Below are 25,068 nucleotides of genomic sequence, written 5' to 3'. Positions count from 1 at the left end.
TTTAGGTGTTCATAATATGCAGTTCTGTAATTGCCATGAAGTACAAGGAATCAAATTAAATCATATAGTTCATGTCTACCTCATAGGTACAGTATTTGAATATAAAACCTCCTAATAGCTACTAACAAAACTTTTAAATATGTATTGAGCACAAAAAGAAGAGGTGCTGCGTCAGGTACTGGTTGTCTTGAGGATGGTGGTAGGATTTGCATACAAAGTCAGTGTTTGGGAGAGAAGTCTTCAGGTATTTTCCATAACCATATATAGAATTAATTTCTCTAAAAAAGACATCAAGAGGAAATATGAAAATATTCTTGTTTGCAAAAATAGAACTAGAACTGTGTCAGTAACTAGGATTTCTGTTTGATTCCAAATCACCAAAATATTATACTTTCTTTTGTTCAAAAGAAACAGATCCTTCAAAAACCAAAACTTTTCTTTGAACGTCAAATATTGGAAAATATTTCAGAAAGCTTGAGAAGGAAAAAAAGGTTTAGTGATTGCATGGATCATGGTACATCAAATTTGAAAACAGGACGGCACTAACAGCATGTTTTTTGGGAAAGTAAGAAAGCTCATGGAATTGCAAAGCCTGTTGTCAGTGGAGCCATTTAGCTGGTCTAACATCCTTCTGAGTTGTCTCTGTATTAAGCTCAGTAGTCAAAAGGCAGCTGTGCTACTGTACAGCCTTCTGAAGAAGCCTGAGAACTATCATCCACATGCACAGCTTTTCCCAGGGGTCATTGATGCTCCAAGGCAAAGAAGGGTGACACTTCTAGTGTGAGTTTTTCTGTCATCAACGACCAACCATTTGTTCTTGTTATGCACTTTTTCTGCTAGATTTAATTATTTCAAATCTGATATTTTTCCCCTGTTCGGAGGTGCTTACATATCTGCTACAGTCAAGTCTCCTCTCAATTGCACTTTATTGAACTAAAGTTACACATTTCTGATCTAAATATCTTTCGCTGGGTCTCACTATTCAAGCCTGGAATAATTTTATAGCTCTCTTTGGATACTCTGTGGTTTGTCTGTGTCTTTAAGAAATACAGAAAAGATAACTGTGTATTACTGGTGTCATCCATGATCTATGCAGGAGGACCTAGTTTTGCCAGCACCACCTCCTAAAAGCTCATAGATAAAATTTGGTTTTAGGGTCCCATCTTATTTTTTCAGAGCTCTTAACCTTAGGAAAGCAAAACTCCTTTTCATACACAGGATTTGCAGTTCTTATGTCTAGAATACTTCCTATTTCCAGTAGATCTATAATGTGTACACTAACCTGACTACTTGCTTTTCTGTTAAAGTCAGGTTTGTAAGGTAAAATGGTTAACTGCCCTGTAACAGTCCTGGAATAATTTGGGTTGGAAGGGACTGTGCTGGTCTTAAAGACAGATGTGCTTTATTTTTCCAGTTTTTTTTATTTTCTTGCTATATAAACAATATTGTTGACATGGTTGACCCTAACTATTTAAAACCTTACCTGCAATATAGGTAACAGTAGCACCACAAGGAAGGAGGAGGAGTGTTAATTTTTGCTATGTACTTTTACAAAAGGAATTAATTGCATTTGAAGTCTTCAGGCTAAGGGAGATTTCTTAATATCTGGGGAAGGTACTAGTTTTGAGTTTGTTTTCAGATGGTAAAATCACTGGCTTTGAAAGTTCCTGTTAAGAAAGGACTGCAAACACCCTTTCTAGTATAATCTGCTAAAGCTTAATGACAAAGACACAATTCATTAAGGAGTCTTGTGACTGTTTAGAACAGCTTTTATGTAGCAAGCGTATTAATCCTGTGAAAGCCAAATGTAATAAATACTTCCATTTTTTTACAAGATAGCTAGTTTCAGCAGTATAATACATAGGGCTATATATTCTGTTTGCTTGAACACAATCTTCTATAAATGTATCTTTTTAAATTTACCTCATGATGCCCAAATGACATAAACTAAACAAAGACAATTACAGAAAATAGTTGCTTATATAGTTGCTTATAGCAGGGTTTAGTCTAAGCAGAACTATATCAATTTACTAGTGAAGTAGAAAAGCTTGCAAGGATAAAAAAGTACTTAGAGCATTTATATTAGAGGTAGGAAGAAGTAATATTGAGGCAAGTCATAGATGTTGAGATTGTTAAGATCTCTGTTATGAAGTTAAGGTTGATTTAATGCTTTGTGTAGTCTATTGTTTTACTTCTTCTGACTTTGAGACATGTGCCTACCCTGTTCTCTGCTGTCTGCTGTATTCCACTAATCCCTCTCTGGCTTAAACTCCTGTGTCGTAGAGCAGATTTCAGTTCTAAGGCTAAATCACACTGCTGCTCCACTCTGTAATTTAAAAACATATGAAAGGAAGAATCAAAATCTTTGAAGCTCTGACTTTTTGGCAATTCTTGTTATTGTGATGAGTTTTTTTAAAAACTCATTATTATTAAGCTAAATAATATTTTTGCTATCTCAGTACTACAGAACTTTTCTTGGACTTCAGATTTTTATTAAGCATATCAGCATTTCCCCTGGTAGCTCGCCTGGCCATGTCTGTACTGCACAGTGCTCATGGCTCTGTCTGAAGTGGTGAGGTAGCCCATGGTGCCATTGGTCCTTCAGTCCACTGAAAGTATGTGACTGTGCATTTGATGTGTTCTGTATGTCTGTAAGAGGACTTTGATTATATTGACCTGAGTTCTGCTGTGTATTTCTCTTTTCCGAAAAAATGCCTCTCAGCATCCTTTGAGTTGTGCTTCTGCCACAGCCTTTGTGATTCCAGAAACCTTGCTAAGAATACCTGGCTAGTAGCAATACTTTCTTAAAAGAATAACTGGCATGATATAATACTTACATAACATCATGAACGTGACTTACTATGATGGGAAGTTGTAAATTCATGTTAATCCCTTATAAAAATAGTGTATGAATTTTCCTTAGCTTCCCATCAGCTTCCTCGTGAGAAAAATCAGCTTGTTAAGGATGCAGGCTGTTACAACCCTTTTGAAAATTTTCTGGTATTTGGCATCATTAGGTGTTTGCATTGAAAGATAGCTTTCCAAATTACCTTTTAAAACTTTGGAAATTGCATTCTAGAGTAAGGAATAGCTTCTTTCATTTAATTCTGTAAACTCATTACAGAATCTTTTTCTTCACTCAGTAAATTTAGTAATGGTAATTGGACTTTGCCAAACAGGTATTATACTACACTGGAAACTTGCATTGAAATTGCAAATAAGGAAAAAATGTGAGACTAAGAGGATTGTTGTTATTCTAGGTAGAGAGATTAGTTTTACTCTTCCTGAATTACAAGAGGAAGTAGTTTACAGAAGAAAAGAGCTGAATTACTTCCCTCCTTTAAAAAAAAAAAGCCAACAGTATGGCAATAATTTTACTTTATTCCTCTGTGGTTACAAACTTTCATTTTTTTTTAGGCTGGCTTCCTCAGTTGTATTTTAACCCTACAGGAAAAATGCTAATTTGACATACTGTACATTTACAATACATATTCACCAATGACCTTGAGCAAAGACTGTGTCTGGGGAAGGAGAAAAAGAAGATAAACTAATCCACACTAAAATAAACAATAAACATGTATCAGGAAAGCCATCTGTGTTTTGCCTGCATGGACATGCATGTTGTCTGCATGTTGTTTATCCTTCCTTTAAATTATCTGTAAAGTAACATACCTTTTGTCCTGAGAGCGCTCAACCCAGGATACTTAGCCCATAAAACTGTATTTCTCAGAAATGGCTATTAATATTAGCTTTGAAGATAGTTCACTTTTAATTCCAACCACAAGGAAAAAATACAAATAATATGTAGAATACAGTAGTCCAAAATAGTTCAGTTGGAAGGGACCTACAGATCATCTAGTCCTACTGCAGTAGCTAGCCTTAATTCTTTTAAACTAAAACTTAGGAGATTGTTTTTACCCAAGAATACACATAAGGATTACGGCAAGGGCATCAGCTGTGATTCTACCTCTGTGTTTCTGTGCAGTGTAAACAGGACACAGACCAAATGATATTTTGTAGGCAGACACCCAAGGAGGAGTAGCACAGCTCTGGCTGCGTTGGGGTAGAGTGGAGGTACCTGACCCCCGTGACAGTGCTCTGCAGGACGTGCAAGAAGAGCCGTGGATTTGCTGCACAGCGTTCCCAGTGGCTGCAGGTTACTGACTGGGCCATCATCAGTTAATGACATACTCATTTTCACATCTTAAACATCTCCCTCTCTTTTTGACCAGTTTCACTGAATACTCTTTTAGTATGTCTTAAAATACTTTTAAGCCATTTCTTTAATAATGAAGTGCGAGTGCTGAATGGTTGTGAATTATGAGTATTAGCTTTGCCCTTCGCCCTGTTATGTAATCCATCAATTTATTTCCAGTTCATAATTTTTCTCTATTTTTGGCATCTTTTTCAATTAGTGTCCTTGGTTCACTCATTTATCCTTGTGCAAGAGAATCTTTTCATATTTTCCTCTACATCGTGAATTTTGAACTAGGAGGTAGAATTACTGCAGTATTTCTTTTTAGCAGCATAGAACTCACTGTTCTTATTAACTCTTTTTAAAGTATCTTTATAATTTATGGTACTGTCTTTAAGAGCACTTTGAGAAGTGTGTTAAAGTGTGTGAAGTGTTTTGTTCTTACTAGGTTTTTCCTGCTATACACTGCTGATACAAAACTATTATCACAATAGTTTTGTGGAGTTCCATTACTAAGTTTTTGACTAATGCCTTAATAAATCAAGCAGTTTTCTCTGATGTGTCTTAGGGAATTTCTATGTGTATGTTTTTGATGAATACAGGTATATTTCCTGTATATATTTCCTATATTTGTTTTTGTTAGAAATCTAAAAATCTTGGGTTTAATTTTATAGCTGCTACAATAAATGTGACTGTGCTGTCCTATTCACAAAATGTTCTCATTATCCGAGAAAATTCAGAGCACACAATAATTGAATCATCACCAAAACTAAGTGGTGAAGGAGTAGATTTTGTAGGTGCTTCAGTTATGTAGAGGTTGAATTTATATTATTCCAAGTGTAATATCAAATAAGTTAAAAAGTTTCCGTAACAGATCATACAAAGACATTTTGTATCCAGGTGCACAATCGAAAGTATCTGCTGTTAGTGGTTTTATTCTCTATCCATTTTCGTAGTTACGTAGAGGACAGGTCTCAAAATAAACTCATGTTAGGAACAGATTCTGTTTAGGGAAATACTGAAAGCAGGCCAGAATGATGAAAACTCCGAACTGATTAAGCATTTTTCAAGTGTATTCCATTCTTTTCAAATTCTTTCACTGCTAAGCTTCAGGGCTTAAATCGGGAACATCTAATCAAGCGTTGTTTTTACTGGATGTGGCTTGGATTAATTTTGTCCCAATAATCAGTAAGAATAATAACCAAAACACCTTATGCAGCAGATTTGCCTGCCCTTTGGTCTATGTGGAAAATCTGGTAGCGTGTCTCATGCACTGGATTGTCTTTCCTTTGAAGATTCAAAAGGCAAGAAAAATTAGTTGTAAGCGTTGTACACTTATCAGATCTTACTTAATTCTCATGTTATTCTTTGACATGATTAAAATCAAGTTCTCAGATTGGCATCTAGTGTTCATCTTGTGTCTCTAACACCAATGGCAGTTTTGGTGTGTGCTTCACTTGGTATGACACTGAAGCCATAGGAAACATTCTTATTATTTTTACCTTGAAAGACTATATTTAATGATTGTTTTCCAAATTGAAACAGTTTTCATTTGGATAGTTGCTTGAACTTGGGCATTCATGTGCAGTATTTGTAAAACTGGACCAGGTGGGAGCAGACCATTGCTCTTTCCCACCTATCCTTGAAGGGTCACTGCAGCATGTAATCTGGTCTTCATGATAAGACCAAAGTACGGAAGATGATGCTTTTTACAAAATGTATTTCTGAGGATCCTAAGGCCAGAAATGAGTTTTAATTTGTGCTTATGGTAATTTATGAAGTTGTGCAGCAAGGTGCAAACTTCAACAGATCATTAATTAAATGCAGGGATTGTTAATGTCAAAGTCCAGTGCACTCAGACTAGAAAGAAATGCCTCAAGGCTGAGGCATTGAAAATGGCTGTTGCAGTTTTACAGGTATTTACATTATGAATGCTATGTTTTGCTGCTACAGTTTGTAGTCTTTTAAAATTAAAAAGTTCCTAAAACAACAACAAAAAAGAAAATGTAGAAAATCAGTATCATAAGCCCTTGCTTTAATGGGTACCTAACTGTACATACATCTGTAGAACATCCTTCTTTTCCATAGGTGTGTGTATATATATTCTCAAACTACATTTTTGTTTGCATTTTCTCCCATACTCACTGATTATAAGAGAGTTCTTTAATTCTTAAAATTGAAAAGCTTTTGCATTACATAAATGGAAAAAATAGAAGCAAGATTAATTTTTACTGTCTTGATTGAAATACTCAAATATTGGAACCTGACTTGAGATGCTTGCACTCTGTCTAATCACTGGATATTTCTCCATTGCAGCATTAACTGAAAGTTGTATGCATTTTAATTTAATTTTGAACAGCAGCTCCTGCTTTGATTTTGGACAAGCTTTGTATTATTTTGGGAGGTGAGGTCAAACCTTGAGTTCTGCTTTGACTCAAGCAGTAACGAGTTCATTTTGCATTGAGAATTATGTGTTCCTTTTCTATAATGTTCTTTTCTTCCAAAGTAAACTCATAAATCCTCCCTTTTGACGATTTTGTTCTTATGGGCTGGAATTTATCTGGTAATTTACATGTACATTTGTTTAGCATTTGAACTTAACATTCCATATGCTATGCTGTATTTATATCCAGATCTTAAAAGGTTTTGAATACAGATGCTGCACAGAGAACCCTCCTGCTGGTGTGTGTTGCTCAAGTCAAAATCCTGTTAGTCTACCACTGTGGCAGCCTTTAGGAGAAAGATTTATGAAATGTATGTGAAAGTGGAATATTTCTGAAATCATTCAGGAGTTTTGCAGAGGAGGGGATTCATTAGATGGGATTACATTTCAGGAAAAAAATGAAAAACCCAAAACCACTTGAACAGCAAGTGTGGTGGTGTCATAATAAGCTCTTTCCAGCCTTTTCACATATCTGTTACACTGTGGTATAAAGGTGTATATTTAGAAGATCAATCATTATAGCCCAGAATCCCATCATCCAGCCTTCTTGGTGATAGTTGTCTCTGAAGCAATGAAATCTTGTGTCTGGTCTTGCACAGTGCATGCTGCAGCATGCCACAGCAAGATGGCATGTTGGTATCCAACAGCTTTTGAGAGCTAATTTTCAACCAGTCATCCAGACATTCACAGTCTATCTACCAAATTATAATTAAACCTTCTTCTGGCAGGTGTTCTGAAATGAGGATACAGTTTCATGAGTTACAGCAGTCGGTGAAGGTCCCCTAAAATAGCAGGTCTCAGGTGGCCCATTGCCATACATAGGTGGCCCATTGCCATACATGTAGACTGGAAGCAATAAAGCTGCTTTCTGACTAAACATGTACATGGTGGATCTCTTCAGACTTCTGGCAGCACTGCTGATTCATCTCTCCATAATACCTATAAGTATGTCTATGTTCAGCAAACCCTGTGTAACACAGGGTGCCCTTTGTAGTTGAAGTATCCATTTGCTACCCTGTTAGCCTCAGGGTCGTTTGTTACAGGCACTGCCTTCAAAGCCTGTTATTTCAGGTGCAGAAGAAATGTTTACTGGCTGGGGTTAACACACAAAAACCACATTGATTCTTATGCAGATATTCTGCAGCCATTGCTAGTTGTACTTTTCTCTGTGAGGATCCAGTCTCAGCTCTTTGCTAGCTGCCCTGAAAATGGAAAGGAATTGGAAAATCAGCATCAAATTGGATGAGTTTTGTCCTGAGATCTTCTGATTTTGCCAAGTCAAAATTAATGTCACACTGCTACTCGTTGCATCTTTTTTCTTGGGAATTTACAGCCAGAAGAAAACCCAGTATGTATTATGGACAAGTCTGATTGTTTTTGTCGGTCAGTACCAGCCAACCTGCATACAGAGAGGAAATGGTTGGTTAAATGTGTTGATAATATATGGTAATTCAGAGACAAGCAGCCAAGTTCTCCTGTACACTGCAAAATATTTCCATGAATGACTCAGGCTAGTGGAGTGGTAAAAGCCCTTGGATGCAATTCCAGAAATCTGAGCAGCAGCGTGGCTGTAATTACACACAGCAGTGTAGCTGTACACTAGGGATGATGGGAGGCAGGCATGGCAGTTCAGGTGTGGTGAAATCATGGTGATTCTTTGAATTCGTTTCATGTATGATGTCAGTGCTTGTATTTCACAGAGATTTCACAGGATATTCTGAGTTGGAAGGGACCCAGAAGGATCATTGAGTCCATCTCTTAAGTGAATGGCCCATACAGGATAGAATACATGGCTTTATTGTTATTAGCACATGCTCCAGCCAACTGAGCTAATATCAGTAAATCTAGTTTAGAATCAGGATCTTCTAATCCAGCCATAAGCAGGGTTTAAATAGTTTTTCAAGCTCATACTTAATGGGTAGGAACTTCTGAAAAATGTAAGGACTGCTATGTAGTTGTTAACTCAAGGTTAACATATTAATAAATACTTAATGCTGATCATCTTTAAATCAACTTTACAATCTAAATGAATGTTTTGTTGTACGTAGGTTTTACCCTGTGAAAATGTTTACCCAACTTTTGTAGTTAAAGAAAAAAGAAATTCTTTCCCATGCATGTGCATCTGAACTGTCCTAATAATTATATAATTTTTTTAGACAACTTAAATTTGTTTCAAGACAGAAATTATATAGGCAAGTTGTATCTCTTAACAGTACAGTACTTTCATGTTTTTTTCCCCTGGGATTTCACGTGATTGATTCTATAATTGCAAAATTTTAAAAGTGTGTCCAGAGTCTGGCTTTCAAAACGGAACTCTTTGCCAGTTCCTAAAGCAAGAAGTGATTTTAGGAGTGACTGTTGTTACAATCACTCCATATCTTTCTTTTTGCTTAATTCCACTATTCAGTCAGTTCATGAGTCAGGATTTTGTGGTATATAATGTCATTTAATTCAGTTATACTTCAACATGCTAGTTGCCTTTTAAAAAAAATCCTCTCCAGAAGTTTCATAAATCTGTTCAGCAATAAAGTCTCAGCCTCAGTAGAAATATCTGTGTGTTATAGTTTCAGGGTGTTCTATTCCCAGCAAAATTCTTTTCTACATGTGATTTCTCTCTTTTTCCTTTTCTCTTTGTACTATAGAACCTATTGCTTTTTTCACCTGGCCCAGTGTGGTGACTTGCTGCTGCTCCCCAAGAGATCACCTCCTCCAATGTCTTGCTATTACTATGCCTGAATTAAACTCAAAGCAGGCATTCTTGAACTAGCTGCGAAATTTGCTGTTTCTATTCCAAACCTGAAAAGGATCCTATGCCCTCAGAGCGTATCAGTAATCCTACTTGGTCTAAAAAAAAAAAAAAAATTCTACAGATGACTGTAGCTCATCTTCTTTTCCTCAGGTTATCTCTGTCTTCTGCTTGCTGATGCTTAGGTCCTAAAGAACTCCAGTTTTATTTAGTGCAAGTACCCTGTAGATCAGTGCTCCCCTGCTAATAATAATTTCCAATGTGTGCTGATAGGCAGTTTTAAGAGGTAGCCCATATTGCTAGATTTAGGTATATGGACAGAGAACCTGAGTGTCTTCTCATTTGATTACTTGACTCATAAGGAAATTTGAAGACAAAGTGGATCTATTGATTTTAGTGGTTTCTACAGTGAAATCGAACTTCAATTTGATCCCGTTCTGTGTCAAGCTTCCCAGTAAGTTAAATATCAGGCTCTTTAATACTGGAGTGAGTTGTTTGCAGTCAGAATTGATAATGGTGAATTCATGTTCATTAAGGGAGAGAGAGATATTTTTAATTAGATAGAAGAGAAACAGGAAATTAACAAAAGCTTGTTGGTTTGGTTATTACGGTATTGAGATATGTTGCATCCAAGGGACAGCAAAACAATGTTATCCCAGTTGTGCTGATCTGTACTGGAAGCTGGTGTTCAATTAAACTGCTTTATATTGCACAGGTGTCTTCTGCTTGGGGAGCTTTTATTGTATTTTTCCTCTTTTTTGAACAGAACAGTTCTACATTTTCTATATTGACAGCTGTTCATCTGTGGCAATTTCTTAATTTTTTTACTGTGGTCAGTTTTTATTTTCTCACTGTACACATAATCCATATATTCTCTTAAAGCATATGAACAGTTTGGAGGATATCTGTAGCATAGCTTACTAAAAAGGCCTCTATTAGAATCCATTTATTGCACACATTTTAATATTAGCAGAGAAAAAGAATCCTCTTAAGATTTTTCTATACTTTCAGTTAGATTAGTATAATGTCATAGAAGCAAAGTCTATTATCAAAAAACTGTCTAAGTTAAAAGATATTATAATAGGTTGAGTAATTACTTTTATTCTTACAGCTATTGAAATCCATCTTTTGCTCTCGATCACAGTTTGTCATAATCACAAGATCTTTGCCAGTTGCCTTCTAGAGAGTGAGCATGTTCTTAGGTACTGTAATTTTCACTTTACTGCTTTGAAACTGTTTTTTGAATGTAGAGATAGAATACTTTTTTTTTTTTTAATGAAAGTAAGTGTAGAAAGAAAAGGACCTAGAAATAAAACTAGACAGAAATCCAGTTATTGAATATTTCAGTTAATCAAACTTTGTTGAAAGTAGATTTTCATATTCTAGGCCGGCTTACTCTTTTTAGATGGCATTCATTTAAAAAATGCAGTGACTTTTCCCTGGCACTCTGTATTTTTCTCCCATTCTTAAAAAGATAATTCTTTTGTTAGAGGAGAAGAGCCCTCTTTGTTCCCACTGGTATCAGCAATGACTAAGTCAGTCCAGGAGTCCTTTGTTAAAGCTAAGCAGAGGTTATCTTGTTTTGAGTAATAAAAGCAATACTTGCTGTGTTAAAGATTATCTGCTTCAGCTGTTTATCAGCAGGATAAGCAAAGCTATCTATTTCAGCTTTAGGCAACTCAGAAATGAGTAGTCTGGGTCCTTATTTTCTTGTAGTATTTTTAGCATTAACTTGATGTGGTAGAACACAAAAACCAGTATCATTTACTGCAGCAGCTAATTTTAGTGAGGATCATATCTTGCCTTAACTGTGAAAAAAGCTACTGTGATTTGGGTCTGAAAGCAGTTCCATTCTGCAAGTTACTCTAAGGACCTGGCCATTCTTTGAAGTGCAGAAAGATACTATTTGTTTCCTGAAGAACACAAATTGACAACACAAAGCTGGAGGACTTACTTATGAGCCTGGTTAAGGAGTTTTATAGCAGAAGCAGATCTGTTCCTGGAGTAAAAAATGGTGGAAGTCTGAAGCACACACACACAAACAGATGAAAAAATAGTCCAGGGAAAAAACTAGCTTAATACAGGCAAAGAGACAGAAAGTAGACTTTCATGCAGAGTGTAAATCATGGAAGGTGGTGAAGTTGAGAATAAGGATCCTGGATTTTCTGTGATAAAACACAGAAGACTGAAATGACGAAAGATAAGATATCTGAATCTGGAGAGGTAATTATGCCAACAACCAAGACTTGCAAAAGATGTGAATTATGGAAGAATTACATATTTATAGGTGTAGAAAAAATCAACAGAAATAAGTTATTCTACTTACTTAAATAAGTTACTTCTACTTCTTCAGTATTTATAGCCATACTTTAGCCATGAGCTGTGTGCCTTCAGATTTCTGTTTAGCCTCTGTTCCTCTCCTTGGATATCAGCTGCATTTTTGCTGCAGCAGCCTGTTCCATGTGCTCTCACATTACAGAGAGAATTTACATAAAGTTCTTCCAGTTTAATGAAGAATTGAGAAATGCTAGTTTGAAATTCAGTGTTTTGAATCAGGAAGTGTTTTATTTATTTTCAATCTTCTTTCAAATCCAGCAATACTGGTGGCTGCTCTTGAGTCATCTTGGCTTTGCTTCCATGAAAAGATTTTCTTTTTGACAGCTTCATTTTTTTGTTAAAGTGAAGCTGGGTTGTGAAGATTTCATTATGAAAGATGATAGTTCCATTAAAGGCAGTTTGATTAAAGGCATTCAAAATCCATCCACTAGCTTTCTGCTGGATTTGATCAATGGGCAGTCAGTGTAGTGAAATCCAGTTCTAATGAGATTCTTATTCTTGATGGTTTCTGGCAGTATAGAGATATGCTTTGGAGCAAGCCTTAGCTGTGGTCACTTTGTGGTGTTGAGCCTTGTTCTTAGATGTGAGAGGTTGTGCTAAGTGGAGCCTGAAGGGTGATTATACTTAGGCAAGGTAATGTGCAAAAGATCATGATCAGTGCTCTACCCTATTGCAAATTCAGTGTCAAATTTTGCCAGATTTTGAGGTCTTTGTGCATGGTGTAGTTGGTACAATGATGGGGAAGGTGAATTGCTAAGAACGCCCCTTTAAACCTCATCGGCGAGCGGTGCGATGCCGAACAGCTCATCTTTGCTCTTATGTTTTCTCTCTTTCATCCGTCACTAGGCACTCCTTATAGAGTTATATCTTCCTTCCCTGCCATATTGACAGCTATAAGGTGTTTACAGCTGTACTTACCAAATAATGTTGGTTTTGCAAAGTATCGCTGTGGCATTGCACTGTCCATAGTATTGCTGTCTGTTTCCTGTGGTGATCACCTGCAGCCAAGCCATCATCTGAGCTGCCTGTCCTTTCCTGACCTTGGTGCTTGTTCCAGAGACTGGATGTTTCTGACAGCTACCCCTTTTCACCAGTTGGGATGTGTTAGTTGCCTTCTGGGAGTGCATCTTTTGGTGCAGTTTTGTCTGAAAAGAATCAATTTTTTTGCACTAAGACTAAACTAAAGCACAGTAAGTGAAGATACTTGGGAGATTCACTTCAGAATTTGTGATGTAAAACAAATGTTCAGTCTAGACACAACCAAACACCCTCCATTTCAATGGTGAGATACAGGGGAGGCTGGTGCAGGCTGTACTTTCTCTGCCTTGTGTGGGAAGGGCTTGCATGCACATGGAGTCAGTGAGGCATTGTGACTTCTAGGGAGCAAATAGGTGTCGGTGGGTGTTTGTGTCACACCTTCCATATTATCTTCTTCCTGAGATAATGCTGGCTGTGACAGTGACAGTTCAGTCCATATATGTAAAGCATAAGTAAATACATAATCCTTCTAATATAAAATGAGCATTATATTTTGCATTGTTTTTATTTAGGCATAAGCTTGTATTCTGCTGCAAAGTCAAGAATAGTGCACATGAGCTTTTAGTGCTTTTAATTACAAAACCTCTCAGAACAGTTCTGTGCAGGTTGAGGCAGGAAACAGGACTGAAGTCTCATGTAGAATTGAAGCAAAGACGACTGAAAGGGAGCCCAGAAGCTCACTGCACTCCACCTGTTGCCCAAACCAGCAGTGACACATCAGTGGTGTTCTTAACTGGCTTTTCCCCCTCAATCTTTGCTGCAGGTGTTTCAATGACAGAGATTTCTCAGTATATGCAGATACTGTGCAGCACTTCTTCATTATCACTGAAGTTACATATGTTGCCCGCTGTATAACCAAGCTACTGCTTGTTGCAAATTAATCCCATTACTTTTTTTCTTGCTAGTGTACACAGAAACAATTTGTTCTTTCAGAAGTTTCTTCCTATTTGAACATTTCTCAATAGGTTCTGTTAGCCCAAAGACTTTATTTAGGGCTATTGCAATTTATCATTTGATTTTCAGTAGACTATATTAAGAAAAGCCAATTTTCTGTCTTCTTAACTTCCCTCTGATTAATAATAGTTTGCACAAATGCCTTAGAGTGGAAAACTCATGTAGCATATTTTATGTTTATTATAAGGGACTGAATTTTAATCAGTCATTATGAACTTGGTTTTTTCTTTCTTAGAGAAACAAATTGCACTCTTTATCACTTGAGAGCTTATAAATATATTAAAAATACTGGGTAAGAGGTAGTTCTAGGGTGTAATCCCATTATGTGTGGAAAAAATCTGAAGATATTTCATGAAGCAATGCAAAAAAATAAACTCCTTTTTCTGAGAAGGATGAATAGTATGTAATATATGGCTATGAATGTTTTTACATTTAAGTAATTATTGAAATATTTTTCAGAGAACCCATTCTAAACTTATCTAGTAAGAAGATTCACTCAGTATTTTGGAATCATTGTGTTGATGTTTCATGCTTCCCACATGATCTTAGAAAGCTTGCCTTCTTCCTTCTTAGGAAAAGTTTTATTTTTCAAGAGATATCACTGCTGGGATATTATAAAACTACCATGAATGTTTTGTATTAAGGATAAAACATTCATGCTCCCAAATATATGCATTTTCTGAGAGGAATGAAAAATATTTTGTAGCCTTGGACATTTGGTTTCACAATGCAGCAAGCTCAGATACAATTTATCTTATAGCAAGTGGATTATGAAGAAAAATGCTGACCCACATGGGTTTTCAATTATCATTATACATTATTTCTTGTGGGAATTGGGTCTATGTGCCCCAGTCAAGCCCTCAAATTGCTTTGTACTGTGGCTGTTACATGGGGGCAAAGCAGAGGCACACTCTGCCAGATGAGTCCTTTATTTGAGGCTGTGATAAGGCCACGGGTGCTGGAAGAAGGTATTTCGATGTTTCTGGAAGCAGGCGTGTTTTGGCAGGTGGCTTTACAATCTACTAACTCTAGCTGCCCTCTGTCTAGCCAACACCAGATATTAAAAAAAAACATGTAAAAGAAGGTTGTTTAAATAGAAGGAAAGTACTTAGAATATAGTGTATTGCTGAGTAAATGAATGAACAGTTTAACAAAACCAAAACACCGTGTTGTCTTGCTTTTGCACAGCACGGTCCAAGAGTTAAAGGCAAAGCCTAATGAATTTTTCCTTTGTTTTGTTGTAGAACGCCAAGCGTGTACATCCATGTCTGGCTCCAGCGTGCTTCCCTCCAGCGTGGCCGGTATCAGCAGGGAGCTGATCGAGCTGCAGCACCTCATCCAGTTCCCAGAGGAGGTTGCCAGCATCCTGACCGAGCAGGAGCAGGAGCTCTACCGCAAAGTCTTACCCATCGACTACCTCTGCTTCCTGACCAGGGATTTGGGCAGTGCTGAGTGTCAAAGCAAGCTGCCATCTATTAAGGCATCCATATCTGCTACTATTCTTTCTTCTCCTAATGGAGAACATAATGCTGTAGAAGATCTTGTGACAAGGTTTAATGAGGTAAAACAAAACTTTTAAATTGCTTTTTGTAAGGATTATTACCTGATGTATGTGTTTGTTATTTCCTTTATCTCTCCGAGCCAAATTTAGCTGTAACAGCAACTTTTTAAAATGTAAATTAAGATGACCAGTTATTTAGCTAAATAACTTGCATTGAATTTAATAGGAGCTATGTGATCAATTTGCTCAGTGAGGTTGGGAAACAGTTGCCTACCTTTTTCTTGCACATTGTAAAGTGAACATGAAGAAAAAATTACAGACTTCTAATTCTTGGTATTTATACTGACAGTATGGGTTAAAGTTTCAGTCAATTTATTAGTTTGTTTAGGTGCTGGAGTTCTATTTATTTGTTTTGGATTCTTGTAGACTAAGCATGATATTAGGAGTCAGCACAGAAGTATTACAGAGTTTTCTGTATTTTCTATAGTATAACTACACTAGTCTGCACTATTTATTTAACCACTGTGTGTATCTTAAGCATTGTTATACAAAGAAGTGTCACTTGGCATGACATTTTCACAAGCCAAATGTTGAGTTCTTTAGTAAGATTTTATTTTGTTTTCAGAAAGGTGGTCTTCTGACAAGTTTAATAGAAAACTGATTAAGAAGTGAGAAAATGGTTGAAAAAATCCATCCAAAACCCCAACCCAAATCAAAAATCAAACCACCTAAATAAAAACTCCTGGTTTAGCTGCAGAAACATGGAACAGTTCGTTCTTTTTTGGGGGGAGGGGGGGTGAACTATGTGTGATGTTAGCAGTTTCTAGAATTGTAGAAGTGGAATAAAATGAAGATAAAGTTGACTTAATGCTTTTTTAGTTTGCTATCCACTGCATTCTTATAGGGGGTGAGATGAAAATTTTTTTACTACTATGCAAGTAGAAAATTTTTTTGCTACTAAGCAAGTAGTAAAAAAAAAGCATAAAATTAAGTAAATATAGAAGAATGTGTATTAACCACCAGAGAACTTCCTGTGTGCTGGGCAAAGAAGAATCAGGGAGTGAATATTTAGCATGTTTCAAAGTGTTCCTTCTTGTGTATTACTGAGATTTAGCAACTATAATAGGGTAAATATACTGGCTTCTCTCACCTCATTCAATTATGAGAACATACATAAAAGTTGCAACTACAATACTCAGTCTTTAAACAGAGCCTAAAAATGGTTTTAATTAGCTGCAGTAGCAGTACTCTATTGGAACAGACTACAGAAAATGCTGTGGCTGGTGTGGCTGGAGAGGATTGTCGGTGCCGACCCTGCTGGGGCCCTCCCTCCTGGGGGGCTTCTCATGGGGCTGAGCCAGGGGAGATGAGGTGCACTGGCCAAGCTGTGTGCAGCCTGGTGAGGCACAGTGCCAGGGCAGTGCACTGAGGACATGTGGCCATCAGCTGTACAAATCAGACTGACCAGGATTGTGTTCTGACATTGAAGGGTCACAGGATTGAAAAGCAAGTAGGTCCTGAAGAAGTCTTGTCAGAAATGACCGAGTCTGTTCCATATCAATGACAATTTTAGCATTAAAGTTGCCTTTTGATAAGATAGTCAGCATTAGCTTTGAATCTTGGAGGTTTTTGACTTTCCAGTTTTTGTTGTCTGGCGTTCCTTGTTTGGTAATTGTACAGGATAGTTTTTTATATCATTTGAATTAATTCCCAAATATTCAGTGCACAGATTCTTTGGTATATAGTGCAATAGATTATTTGAAGTATAATCGGGAATACATTTTTAAAAACATAGATGTTATATGTTTAAATGGAGTTATTGTAAAATATTTACTGCTTGTCATAAATCACTGATTTGCTATATGCTTTATCTTACAGTGGAGTATATCAGTTGCCATAGCCAATCATGAGTGTGAACTCTCAAAGTGTCTTTGTTTATAAATGGAAAGAAAATTCTTGTACAAAGAGTCATGATTTTGTTGGCAAAACTCAGTGAGCACTTGCTGATTTTTTTGGCATTCCCTATAGAAATACTGAAGTGTATTTATAATGTGGGAGCCAAAATTACTTTTAGGATGACAGGCTTCTGATACATGATGGGGAAAAACAATTCCATGTCATTTTTCTGTTAAATAATAATTATATTGAGAATTTTTCATAAAGCAGTGTACTTTTTAGTATTTTTTTCAGACAATACCTATTAAGGAGGAACACTCTATAAAACTTGTGTAAAATGGCAGTCAATCCTGAAGATTTTGGACTACATGCATACAGTATCATCAGCTATAAATAAAGCCTGTAGTCTTTAGGGTTTGATTAAAAATGGAATTGCATAATAGTGGAGCCTTGTGCACAACACGTACTCACCGGTGAGACACAGCTCATACTTCATTTGCTGCTAATAATATCCAATTGATCTTAGAGTCCTGTCAGAGCAAGGCTCTAGACCAAACTAAAGGCAGATATTCTTTCCTGTTACTAAATGTAATTAAAAGCTGATTCTGAATTAGTGGCTAGCGGGAGGATTAGAGTGAAATGCAGTTACATCTACCTTTACAAAACTATTGGCTCTAAGTTTCTAAGACTGTGCACTCCATAGTGGTAGTAATGTATTTTTCTGCTCTGATGGAGCTTTGGCTATAAGAAGTTTAGTTTTCAAGGATGTAAAACTGTCGGAAGAAGCCATTGAGATTCTGCAGAGTTAGCAGAGCCCTGGCAGCTGGGAAGTTAGGAAAATGGTACCTAAGTGTGTTTTAGGACCGTAACAACTGGCACATACATTTTTGCCATCTCTCCTTGTTGCCTGCTGTGCCTCTCTTCTTGATTCAGTTCTTTTCTCCGATTCTTGTATGACATGACTTCACCCTGCTTCTTTACATGGAGTGACATGTGCTCTTTCCCCAGTGTCATATGGCACAGTCTTCCTGGGATTCTGTTTCTTTTTCTGTCCCTTTACCCCCCCCAGGCTCTTGCACCTTTATGACTGACTCCCAACCATTCTTCTGCCTGTTACCAGCAAAGCGACCACAGAGACACAAGCACAATGCACATGTTGTAAACATTCATGTGTATGTAAACATTTAAAATCATTTCAATCATTGCTTTATATAAACATGAAAAGAGTCCCTTGTAACTTGATGTTTCTGGCTGAAGCTTCAAGTAAAAGAAAGCCAGTAAAACTTTAAACAAACTGAAACATTTAATTTTCCATGCTGACATATGTGAACAGAGCAATTGTGGGTTCTTAAATTGAAAGTTGCATCAGATTGGAAGACAGGCGGCTGACTGAAGTTAGTCCCACTGCTGAACTGAAAATGCAAAATCAGAAGTCAAATGCATAAGGTGATTTTTTTTGAAAGATATGGTTGCCAAAAAATAAGCTAAAAAGGTGAAGAAGTTTGAACAGTGTTAGTATAGCCCTGCTACTGGAGTGGGTTCATCACTCACTAAACCATTCTTAAAATCAATAAAGTTAATTAAAATATGGTTACTTAGTATACTTAGTGATGATAGTTTTATTTTTAATGGTTAAATTTTGTAAGGTTTTTTCATTTTTCATTCAAAATACAAATTTAAACCTCACTAGCAAAACAGAGACATATCATTTTACTGAAATAATGGAATGTAAATAAATATTGCCGTCTGTCTCTTAGTTCAGCATTTTTTGCGATGCCTAAATGGGTTTGCATAATGCTTTTTAAAAGATTGTGTTTGTACAAATATCAAACTCTTTCCAGTCCTTGTTTGGAATAGTTTTTAGTCAGATTTAAAATGGTAAATGTTCTCTGTAATGTTATATAATTTCACACAAGTGTGTTGAGTAAACCATCTATTAATAAGCTATGCAATTTAAAATATTCAGATATTAAAAATGCATCTGAAAATTATCTTGCATATTATACCAAGAGCCAAAAAAAAAATCATAATTTAACCTCAGTGAAACCCATGTAAAAAATTCCAGTTCTGTTTTATACACAGAGCTCTGTATAAATATATACACAGATATTCATCAATATGCGCTGACAGGTGTGTGCACAGTTAGCAGTGCAGAGGAACTCACTTCAGGCAGCTATTAGTGCTAATGCTGCACACTGCTAGTGTTTTTTAATTACTGTTTTTAAAGGGAGAAATTGGACTATCCTGATACACTAAGAATTCTGCTTTTAAACAAAGTAATATTTTTTCCTCTTGCCATGATTACCATATGATATCTGATGAAGATTATTATTCATGGTCTTCAGATTTTCCTCAAATGTCTTGATTTTTATCAAACAAAATTACTAAGACCAGATTGACTTGGTTAAATGGGTTATAGATTGCCATGCTTATCCTTTGGATACCTTAAAAATCATCTTCTTGTTTTGTATGCAGAGATTTTTCATACACATACTTGATTTTGTCAGTATTAAAGTTTCTTTCTTTCTTGCTCCAGTTTAGGCAGTATTTAAATCAGCTACAATTTGTTATAGAAAGATATCCATGGCTAATTTATGGTAGGAGTTAAGGAAGGTATGTACTGTAATCTTACCTTGTGGCAAACCAGAAGAATTTGTTTTACTTGCTAGCAACGGTAATTGCTAAACTTCAGGCAGGCAGCTGTGTTTGGTAATTTCACCCCTGAAAGCTGCATCTCTCAAGTATTATGAAGTTCCTAAAAATGTAATATAAATATAGAAGACATCATTTCTTCCATGTAGCATCAGCCACTGAAGTATGTAGCTTGGGAATTGCTGTAAAAGTTTTACAAACTGAAGTGTTGGTGAAATGAATGTAAAACACTACAGATGATAAAACACTGCACATTGCAACTGGAAATTGTTAATAATTTCCTCCCTCAAAGCACCACTACATTTGCATTCTCATAAAATATAAAAAATAAGTTAATTCCCATTAAAAAAAATCACGTAATGCATTCTCTAGGAGGTATATAGAGGATAGTAAAGAATTTATATATCTATATATGAATAATCTAAATTTTGAGTATTAGAAGACTGAAATAAGAGAATGATTGAAGAAAATCCATGACAGATTTAGGGATACAGTTAGTAATACAACATGCATTAAATGCTGTTCCTTCCTGTGTACTACATGGAGCAAGGTTCCCATAGAGTGAATGATAAACAGTCCTGTAGGTTTCACTTGTACAGGGATTTAAGGTCATGCACCATAACTTGAGGATCAAGTTCCATCAGGGGTGTCTCTTTCATGTCCTTCATGTTTTATTAGTAAAAGCAGCTGACCCTCAGTAATAAGCTATATCCTGGCCCTGACAAATTGGTAGATATTTGCCTGCATATAGATTTGTCTTGAAATCAGAGGTAGTCCAATAATTAGGTAATCAAAAACATAGGCCCATTTTACATTTTTAGTGACTGATATCTATTTCCCACGTTTAAAAGTAAAAAATAATAATAACACTAGTAAAAATATGCATTTCTCAAGTGCATTAGCAATAGCTAACCTGAATTTACTTGAAGTCTTTGATCGAAGTAAGGTAAGCCTAAAAAATAGTTAAATTAGTTATTGAATGCCACAGATTTTGGTGCAGTTAAAATAGTAGAGATTTTATATAAAAAGATAATTTCAGAAAACCTGAAACTTTTTTTGATCTTTTTGTACTACAAATTGTAGTACATATTGCTCAGTATAGGTGGCATTGCCAGGACATTGGGTACAGGTCCTGTGTGCTCAGATTCAGATTTGAAGGAGATTCCTATATCTCCTAACCTTGCAAATGAGACTACTTTCTATGTATTCTGAACTTCATCTGGCTCAATGTTGTTAGTGCTTCTATTAGGGCACCAGAAAATATTTAAATCTTAAGCAAACATCTATTCAATTTTGCTTGTTTAGTACTTAATATTAGTGTCCAGTAATCCTGGATGACACTCATTTGTATCCATCTGAATGAAAAGACTGATGTTATTATCTACTTGTTTAAGTGGATGGTGTGTTAATTCATTACTGTTCTTGTGTCTTGCCATCATGTGGGTTACCGTAACAGAGCCAGGATACATTTTCTCAGGCTTTTCAGATTCATCAGCAGTGCAGCGGAAATCTAATTATAGGTTTGCTGTGATGATTTCTGTTCTGAAGGGAGCTTAAAATGACTTACATAAACAGAACTATGTAAGTCAAGTGTGAAAAAAAAAGTAAACTAAGGAAATAATGATTACTGTGTTGAAACGTAGATCATGATCTGATGTTAAAGTGCTGTCCAACACAAAAACTTAGTCCAAAAAGCTTTACTGCTCTTTCTGACAAATACTTGCAATGCAGTTTGATCTCCTTGGCAAGGCTACTTCTGTGCACTCTTTGGCTGGGATGTGCTGTGTGTGCTCAGGCACTGCCTGAGCCCTGAAGCTCTCGTGCTGATGTCATGGCAGCTTGGTACCAAGGCAGCTGATGGTGCTGCATCCTGAGGTCAGGTGTTCCTCGGCTGTGCTGCTGCTGGGGACGTGGCTCTGCAAGCCAACCAAGAAAGAAATGCTGCAAGAGGAGGTGCTGTTCTCTATCCACTTGGCTGAGTGTCCAGGAGTCGGAGCTTGCCAGGATGGAGCTTCCTTTTGCTCTCTTCCCCCACTAGAAACCCATGGATTTAGTGACAGGGTAATTGTGCCACATCAAAATACCATCTATGCTAATAGCTTGCCAAAGTAGGATTCTGAATTCAGCTTCCAGGTGAATTCCACAGCCACCAAAAAATAGGTACCTATAGAGTTCTCTGCTTTTGTGTGAGGTGCATCTAGCTCAGCTGTACATGGACAGCACCTGAGGAAACCCACTTCTGAACTCCCATTTAAATGAAAATTTGATAAGTTTGTTATTGCTTGAATGCCATCTGTTCCAGGAAAAATTAAAATACCAACATTTCTAAAGCAGTCATGTTCATTATTTCTCAGGAGTGGTTTGTGTCTTAGATGCTCACTTCTGTCCCCTGATTCTGCCCAATCTGTTATATCTGCCTTTGCCTATTCTATTTTAGAATGAAAAGATTCAGACACTTTATTTTCTTGTTTAGTGAAAGATTTTTTAAAATGTTTTCTACTCCTCTGTTGTTGTCCTACAGGAGGAGTGAAAGTGAACTTCATGGTGCCTTTTGTACCCTGCTTTTGCTCTTACATGATATACAGTATCTCAAGTCAGCAAAGGCTCACCCATGCTGCCCTTTATAGTTTTTTGTTTGTGTTTACAGATTGTAAAAGTTCATCATCCTGTTTATAGCGGTCTTAAACTCTCTATTAAATAGAATTTCATCAAGTGGCTGCTCTAGTTTAAAGGTTTCCTGTTAACGGAGAGTCTGAAGTCAGTTGCCTATTTAAACATTCTTTCTCAATTTTGATACTGTTTTCTCTGATCATTACATCTTTACTACTTTAGATTAAAACATATCTGTTTAAAATTATATGATTCTTTCAAACTTATAAAACCATATTAATCAAGTCATTACCACATTTGGTATTGCATAGCAAACAAATATTAATTTTTTTGTGAGATTGCATGTTTAGCAGTTGCATTCCCTAACAGAGCCATTTCTGGAAAATGAGAATAATCTCCAAAAATAATATGTCACTTTATTCCAGCATACAAAAACAAATCTGTGCCACAGATCTGATTGTTCTGTTTCACAGTTTCTGATTTTTTAATGGATTTGTTTTATTACCTTTTATTTTGGTTTTGCCCTCATTTGACCCCCGTGCCATGCAGTTTATGGTGGTTTGTATTTTCCATACCTTCATGTTCTTTGGGTATGCACTTCTTGGTCGATTGAGTTTTTATATTTTAGGAGTAACTAAGTAAATACACCAAATAAAATTTTAGCTGAATTCAGAATCTCATTCTGAGTTGCTGCAGTGTTTAGTGTGCTGCCCCTGATGCACACAACTCATTGCAGCATCCCCATAGTCACTGTCCTCACTCCCGAGTATGTCCCCAGTGAATGAATCTTCAAGAATTCAGTCCCAATAGTGTGACTTTTAAATTTTTTTTTCTATATAGGGTGTATGACTTTTCTTCTCATATGGACATTTCTCATTTATTGTTCTTGATTGATGTTGCCCTCAGACAGGTTAAATAGTAACTTAGATTTTTTGTAGTCTTTGATTTTCCTCCCTCAGGAGCAGGTGGCTTGGAACACAGAGTCTGTATAGATGTGCATAAATAGAAGCCCTATATATTTTCAGGAGGGTTATTTTCCTGTTAGTACTAATGCATTTACATTTTATTTCACATGCTTGGTTTTTAAAATAAAAGTCTGTGGCCCCTGAGGGGTGAACTAGCCTTTCCTAATTTTTACAAGCCTCTCTTCACACTGGTATTATCTGTAAACACTTGAGTTCTTCAGGACCAAAGAATGGAACACAGTGTCAGTAAACAAATCACATTTATTGCCTCCTAAGTGTTTACACAATGACAAAAATCAAGCCTCCAGGGAGTCATATTGTAAAAAGAAACAGTTGGTTTAAATTAGTTTTCCATGTGAAATATAGCTACTTTTTATGGATATTGTGGGAACATAAACTGGAAAGAAAATCTGCACACTGATAAAATGAAGGGTTGATTCTTATTTGTTTAAATACAAACAGAATCATGTACTAAGTTGATTTCTGATTCCAGCATTAATTAATTACCAAAGAGAGGTTGGTAGTACGGGCGCACTTTGAAAGATGGGAATTCTTTTTATTTCCTTGATTAGTGATCTTGCAAACAAATAATGCAAAATATCTGAAATCTTCAGTGCATGTAGGAATTAGCAAAATTGTGCATTAAATGCAGCTAGTTTTATGAAATTAACCAAAACCAAAAATTCCAATTTATCAACTTTCACTGTTCATATTGTTGACAAGGGTTACGTGGGACTGAGATCTATAAGCCATGTTAATGAGAAATTACACTGCAGATCTCTCCAGCAGCTTTAGAAATCAGCTCTAGCTGAAGCTGTCCATTTTCTTCTGTGGCATCAATGCAGATTCAGAATATCTTATATTAAGATGCAGTAGTTTTTTGTTTAATAAAAGTTTTTCTAGACTAGTTAATGATTTAACTGTTGTCATGTGAATGTGACTGTGTAGGTTGTGTTTGCAATCCATATGTGATTTGGCTATGAGCCTGTAAGTGGAATTTTGACTGATACCCTCCTGATGGAAGAAACCAACCAAACCCATGTTATCTGTCAAGGATGCATGAGTGCTCCAAGGGTCGTTGCTTTGGCTGACCATGCTGTCTGTTTGGTTTTACCAGGTGAGCTCCTGGGTTACCTGGCTGATCCTGACTGCAGGTTCTATGGAGGAGAAACGAGAAGTCTTCTCATACTTAGTACATGTGGCAAAATGCTGCTGGAATATGGGCAACTACAATGCTGTAATGGAATTCCTGGCAGGGCTAAGGTACTGGCAACTCTTTTTTTTTTTTAATGGCTTTTCAGTGATTGATTGCATTGCAGCCTCTGTTAAGCAGATGTCTCTGGAGAACAATGAAAACTAAACAAAAATCCATGGCTAAGCCACATCATCTCATGCTGTGACTTTCTAGTAATCCCTTTTTGAAAAATGAAGCATGCTAAACCCTTTCTTTTTTTCTCAAAATGCTCTGAGAACTCCATCCGTTTTCCTAGTGCATGTTGAATATGTTGCATTGCAAAACTTTTTTTAACAGAAATTTTGAAAAATGTAAAAAGAAGGTGGGAAAGGAGTTGTGGTTTATCTAATGAGCTATAACTAATGTAACTTGTGGTTGGAGTCTCCAGAATATAAGTGAAGCATGATCATGGTGATGCTCTAAAAGGATCAGTCTTAAGTGTAAAAAAGAAATTACCCGAAAATGACAAAATACCCTCAAAAGACCAAACAGCCAAA

General features: G+C 36.4%; 1 protein-coding gene across 5 annotated transcripts in view; it reads left to right on the top strand.

Moving 5' to 3' along the window:
- PLCE1 (phospholipase C epsilon 1) overlaps positions 1–25,068 on the top strand; it is a 139,939-nt gene that overhangs the window by 72,939 nt on the left and 41,932 nt on the right. For all 5 annotated transcript variants that reach the window (XM_071439119.1, XM_071439118.1, XM_071439121.1 and 2 more), the window contains 2 exons: positions 14,958–15,274; positions 24,455–24,600. In XM_071439119.1, the coding sequence (XP_071295220.1) occupies positions 14,958–15,274; positions 24,455–24,600 (463 nt within the window). The remainder of the gene's footprint in view (positions 1–14,957; positions 15,275–24,454; positions 24,601–25,068) is intronic.

The sequence above is a fragment of the Agelaius tricolor genome, unplaced genomic scaffold (genome assembly GCF_023055355.1).
Source record: "Agelaius tricolor isolate 1412-34295 unplaced genomic scaffold, bAgeTri1.0.p SCAF_13, whole genome shotgun sequence".
Classification (NCBI taxonomy): Eukaryota; Metazoa; Chordata; class Aves; order Passeriformes; family Icteridae; genus Agelaius; species Agelaius tricolor.
This window is presented reverse-complemented; position numbering and strand designations above follow the sequence as displayed.